A 5,164-nucleotide genomic window follows, 5' to 3' on the forward strand; every position below is an offset into this window, starting at 1 on the left:
ATACGAAATGAATGCTGCATCAATTTTATTGAATGATTTAGCTAACAGAAGTATTGTAAACAAAGCCTACATAAGAAAATTCAACTCCATCCTTGGTTTTCCAATGGATAGAATGAAGAAGCAACATCAATTCACTTTCCTTTTAAGAAAGAGCGCACTTCGCTTATTTAACCTCATTAATCTTTCTAAGCTATCAAATGACAACAATACAGCTAGAATTACTTCAGGAAATGAAAAACAAAGAACTGTTCTAACAAAACTTGCAGTTATATGTACTTGCACTGGATTTCAAAAACGATGTTTCTCAAACAAGAACCTAACGATTCCATGTCTAGAAAAAGTCAAGCGGGAATGGAACATATTAGAACTCAGTTCAGACAAGCTTCTGAATTTTGCTATGGCTGAGAGTCCTCTCCTTCCCTGCCAGTACTAAAAAAACAAAAACAAGTAAAGCTAGTAACTCACGAGAAGCCTTTACCGAGCTTCTGAATAGCGCAGTACAGTTTTCTTCTGGATCCAACAGCGTTAATCCCCATATCTTTAAGATCCTCCAGTGTCAACATTGGCAAAATTTCATCATCAACCTCGTGCACTTCGAACACCGGTGCATAACGACCTAAACCCAACCCGTTAAGCCAAATCCTAATCCCGTCTTCGCCAGACCTAATCCTCCCACCATTCTCATTCCTAACATCATTTTCAGATGGCCCAGATAAATCAATTCCATCGTTATGATCCCTACTCCTAAAAGACCTTCTATGCCCATCAATCCCTAAATTCTCCATTGAATGAATAGGGCTTTGTTCTTTCATAGGGCTTTCCGAATTCTCCATATCAAATTCTTTATACCCATCATCCACATCTTCAGCACCACTATATTTTTCCTCTAATTCAACAACACCAGTTCCACTACCACTACCGCCGCCGCCACCACCACCGGTATCATCAATTCTTGAAACCCAACTCGATCTAGCTCTCTTGGTGGCAATGGGACCTCTTTTCTTGGACTCCTTAACCTTCCAGCTCCCAATTGCCCCTTCTCTTTCTTCACCGTCTAGGGTTTCATTGAAATCGGCAACCGCGCTCAAATTAGTTAAAGGTCGAGTCTTTGAAGGTTTACCTGAGGAGTTGGAATCTTTTTCCTTGCCGGGATGATCGAAGGCGATTTTCCAACTCTTGGGGTTGCGTCTTCCGTGAGAATCGTAAGGTGGGTCGACGCCGATGTCGCCTAATCGGACACTCGGCCTTCTCAGGCGTTTCGTTGCGATTTGTTCACCGGAGTTCGGAATTAGGGTTCTTCCACCGTTTAACTGTCCCTCCGCCGGCTGAATCTCCGACATTTCTCTGTAATAGGATTCTCTATTTAAGAAATGCAGAATTAGGGATAGGGTTTTGTTTTCCAAAAAAGAAAGAAAAGAGAAGAAATGTATATAACCAAAATGGATATATCAAGATTGTATTGTTTTGGGGAAGTTGGGGGTTGGAAGTAGAAGGGTTTGTTATCTCCCTTTTCTCTAGAATGTAGTTTGATATAGTTTCAATGTATTACATGTACTATAGAAAAAAAAATATGTGTGCTTTGACCATTTCAAAGGAATATAATTAATTTTATGTAGAAAAATAAAATTATAAGAGAATTTTTATTAATTACAATGAAAAAAGAAATTTAAATAATTAGAAGAAGAGAGTAATAAATAATAAGATGTAAAATAACATTGTTTAATTGAAATGGTAAGTCTAGTTATAATTCAAGATATGGACAATCATAGCTTTTTGACAAAAAAAAATTTAGGTAAACGAGCACATGAATGAATTTAGTATGTTATTCATATCTAAGGGTATATTTACTTTCATATAAATATATAGGTTTAAAATAGAAAACTAAAACAAATATATAATTTCTCATAATTGAATCTTTAATCGAGAACCTACATGAAATATATCATTTGGACAATCTTAATGATCTTGAACCCTTATAAAACTACTCATACATAGATATGATAAAGCATTCATGATATTAATTAAAGGCATAAGCATAATGAACAATATATAAAAGCGAATAATGAAACTTGGGTTGTAGTGAATTCAAAGGACTATCTGCTTTGGAGAGTCTTTTACAAACATAAACAATGTAAGCTCCAAATGCAACATTCTAAATGTTTTACTAAATTAGAAAAATGTAAAGTGTGTGTAAATCAGAATTATAAGGGTTATTTATAGGCTCACGACCATCAATCTAGACTTAAATTCGCATATGCAACCTTAACCACTAAAAAAATGTTGAATACAAAAGAGTTGAAAGAGAGAAATTATGCATGTGATAAGAGTTACAGGTTGGTCATAATTAAAATTACAACTGTAATTATGGTTACCATTTGGTCGTTATTTTTCTGTTTTGACCCCAAAATCCATCATTTCTAACTACAAATTACAATCGTAATTATTTTTATGGGATGACCGTAATTTCATCTGTTTTGTGCTATTTTCTTTGATTTTTCTTATTCTTCTTTAATGCCTCATGTTTTTGGTCCTAAGCGATATATTTTGACCTTGTTTCTTCAAAACATTTGAAGCGCGGATAAAGATAGAAAAAATGGGAGTAAAACAAACAACATACAATAAAAATATTAGAAATCAATGATGAAAACACACAATTAAAAGCGATAAAATAATACTATTGATCAATATCATATAATGCAATCATAGAGAAATCACCTTTGTAGCGTTGTAGATTAAAGAATTGTTGGGAAATTCAACAACAAATAACAATAACAACTCTAACAGAGCAATATGCAGCGAATAATCAATTTCCCAAACTTGCAAGAATCTGTGAGGAGCAACAACAAATAATCACGGCAACTAAAATCACCACCACAAGGGACACAATAATTTTTAACGTGGAAAAACCTTCTCAATGTGAGAAGTAAACAACCACGGGACCAAGCCAGTAATAGAGCTCCACTATGATCAAAATATAGGTACAAGAGAGTTTTAAATATGGCACAAATCCGTGCTCAGTAACCAGCCAAAAACAGCAAGGTAACCAGCATAACAATCAGCCAAAACAATGAGAAAACAAGCATGAAATTGAGAACAAAGTTCAGCAGAAAAATCAGAAAATACTGCTACTATCCGAGCTCGATTTCTCCCACCTCAGACCTCTGATCGACGATCCAACCGGTCAGATTGAAGTACCACGAGTCACGAACCTGCTGTCCAAATTTCAGCCCGATCCGACGGTGAACGAAGGAGAAATCGCGAATCTAGTGCAGCTGCTCTGTTTTATGCGAAAATGGGTTTTGCTCTTCCTCTCTCACTTTTCTCTTGCCTCACTATTTGAATTCAGCTCTCTCAATTACCCTAATTTGACCTCTCTCCACTTGGTTAAGTGAGACACATGGGCTTGCACATATTGGGCCTTTCTCCACATAGGAAGGGAGCCCAAAACCCAACATATCTCCCCCTCACAACTATGTGGAGGTGACCGCCAAATCGGCGATCTCACAGCAAGTTTCAAATTTGTTTCTCAGTAATGCCTTGGTCATCATATCAGCATCATTATCATTTGTATGAACCTTGGCCAATTCCAACAACCCAGCATCCAAAGCATCACGTATCCAATGATACCTAACATCAATGTGCTTGGACCTAGAATGAAAAGTTGAATTCTTACCAAGATGAATTGCACCTTGACTATCACAAAATAGCAAGTACTTATCTTGAACAAAACCAAGCTCCTGCAAGAATTTCTTCAACCATAACAATTCCTTGCATGCTTCTGTAATGGCAATGAACTCTGCCTCAGTAGTGGACAATGCAACACACCTCTGCAATCTGGATTACCATGCCACAGCTCCCCCTGCAAACTTAATCAAGTAGCCTGAAGTAGACTTTCTGGAATCAATGTCTCCAGCCATATCAGAATCAGTATATCCCACAAGAGTAGGCTTATCACCTCCAAAACAAAGCCTCAAACTGGTAGTACCACGAAGATACCTCAAAATCCATTTCACAGCATTCCAATGCTCTCTACCTGGATTAGACAGAAATCTACTAACTGTACCAACAACATGTGCAATATCAGGCCTTGTACACACCATTGCATACATTAAACTACCCACAACAGATGCATAAGGAACCCGTTGCATATCTGATTTTTCAGCTTCATTGGAAAGACTCTGACTAGTACTCAATTTAAAATGAGTAGCAAGAGGAGTACTTACAGCCTTAGAATTTTCCATCTGGAACCTCTGTAACACTCTTTCAACATAGTGTCCTTGTGACAGCCAAAGTTTCTTCTTGTTCCTGTCACACATGATTCTTATACCAAGAATCTGCTTAGCAGCTCCCATGTCTTTCATGGAAAATGACTCGCCCAATTGCTTCTTCAACCTGACAATCATGGAAATATTTTTTCCAACAATAAGCATGTCATCAACATACAATAACAGGATAATGAAATCATCATCAGCAAACTTTTTAACAAAGACACAGTGATCAGAAGTAGTCTTCTTGTAGCCTTGCTCACACATAACTGACTCAAACTTCTTGTACCACTGACGCGGGACCTGCTTCAAACCATATAGACTCTTTCTCAGCCTACAGACATAGTCTTCCTTGCCTTTAACCAGAAAGCCATCAGGTTGCTTCATGTAAATCTCTTCCTCCAAGTCACCATGAAGGAAATCGGTTTTGACATCCATTTGCTCTACCTCCAAATTAAGAGTAGCAGCCAAACTCAACACGGTTCTAATGGATGACATCTTCACCACAGGAGAAAAAATCTCATTGAAATCAACACCCTTTCTCTGTCTGAAACCTTTCACAACCAATTTGGCTTTATACCTTGGAGATGTAGAAGTGCTTTCTTGCTTCACCCTGAAGATCCACCTGTTTTCCAAAGCCTTCTTGCCCTTAGGAAATTTCACCAAATCAAAAGTGTGATTATCATGCAAAGACTTCATTTCATCTTGCATAGCATCCAGTCACTTCTTCTTTTCATCACTCTCCATGGCTTCATCATAACATTCAGGTTCTCCTCCATCAATCAAGGTAACATAGTCATCAGAAGGATACCTGGTGGATGGTTTCCTCTGCCTAGTATACCTCCAAACTTGAGCTTGAGGGAGTTCAGGAGCATCACCAAGATCCTCATCTTGTGACA

The 5,164-nt window shown here is 37.6% G+C and overlaps 1 protein-coding gene across 1 annotated transcript; it reads right to left on the minus strand.

Annotated features, from left to right (window-relative positions):
* Positions 1-231: 231 nt before the first annotated feature.
* LOC127106193 (uncharacterized) lies at positions 232-1,553 on the minus strand. Its single transcript, XM_051043484.1, has 2 exons — positions 479-1,553; positions 232-429 (listed from the first exon to the last, which is right to left on the minus strand). The coding sequence occupies exons 1-2, from the start codon at positions 1,338-1,340 to the stop codon at positions 374-376; spliced, it is 918 nt and encodes a 305-aa protein (XP_050899441.1). The 5' UTR covers positions 1,341-1,553; the 3' UTR covers positions 232-373.
* Positions 1,554-5,164: the final 3,611 nt, after the last annotated feature.

This window comes from Lathyrus oleraceus, chromosome 7 (genome assembly GCF_024323335.1).
Source record: "Lathyrus oleraceus cultivar Zhongwan6 chromosome 7, CAAS_Psat_ZW6_1.0, whole genome shotgun sequence".
Lineage (NCBI taxonomy): Eukaryota > Viridiplantae > Streptophyta > Magnoliopsida > Fabales > Fabaceae > Lathyrus > Lathyrus oleraceus.

Coding starts and splice junctions, on each gene's coding strand:
- LOC127106193 (XM_051043484.1), bottom strand. CDS start 1,340: ATGTCGGAGATTCAGCCGGCGGAGGGACAGTTAAACGGTGGAAGAACC. Junction 430..478: donor CTGCGCTATTCAGAAGCTCG/GTAAAGGCTTCT, acceptor TTGTTTTTTTAG/TACTGGCAGGGAAGGAGAGG.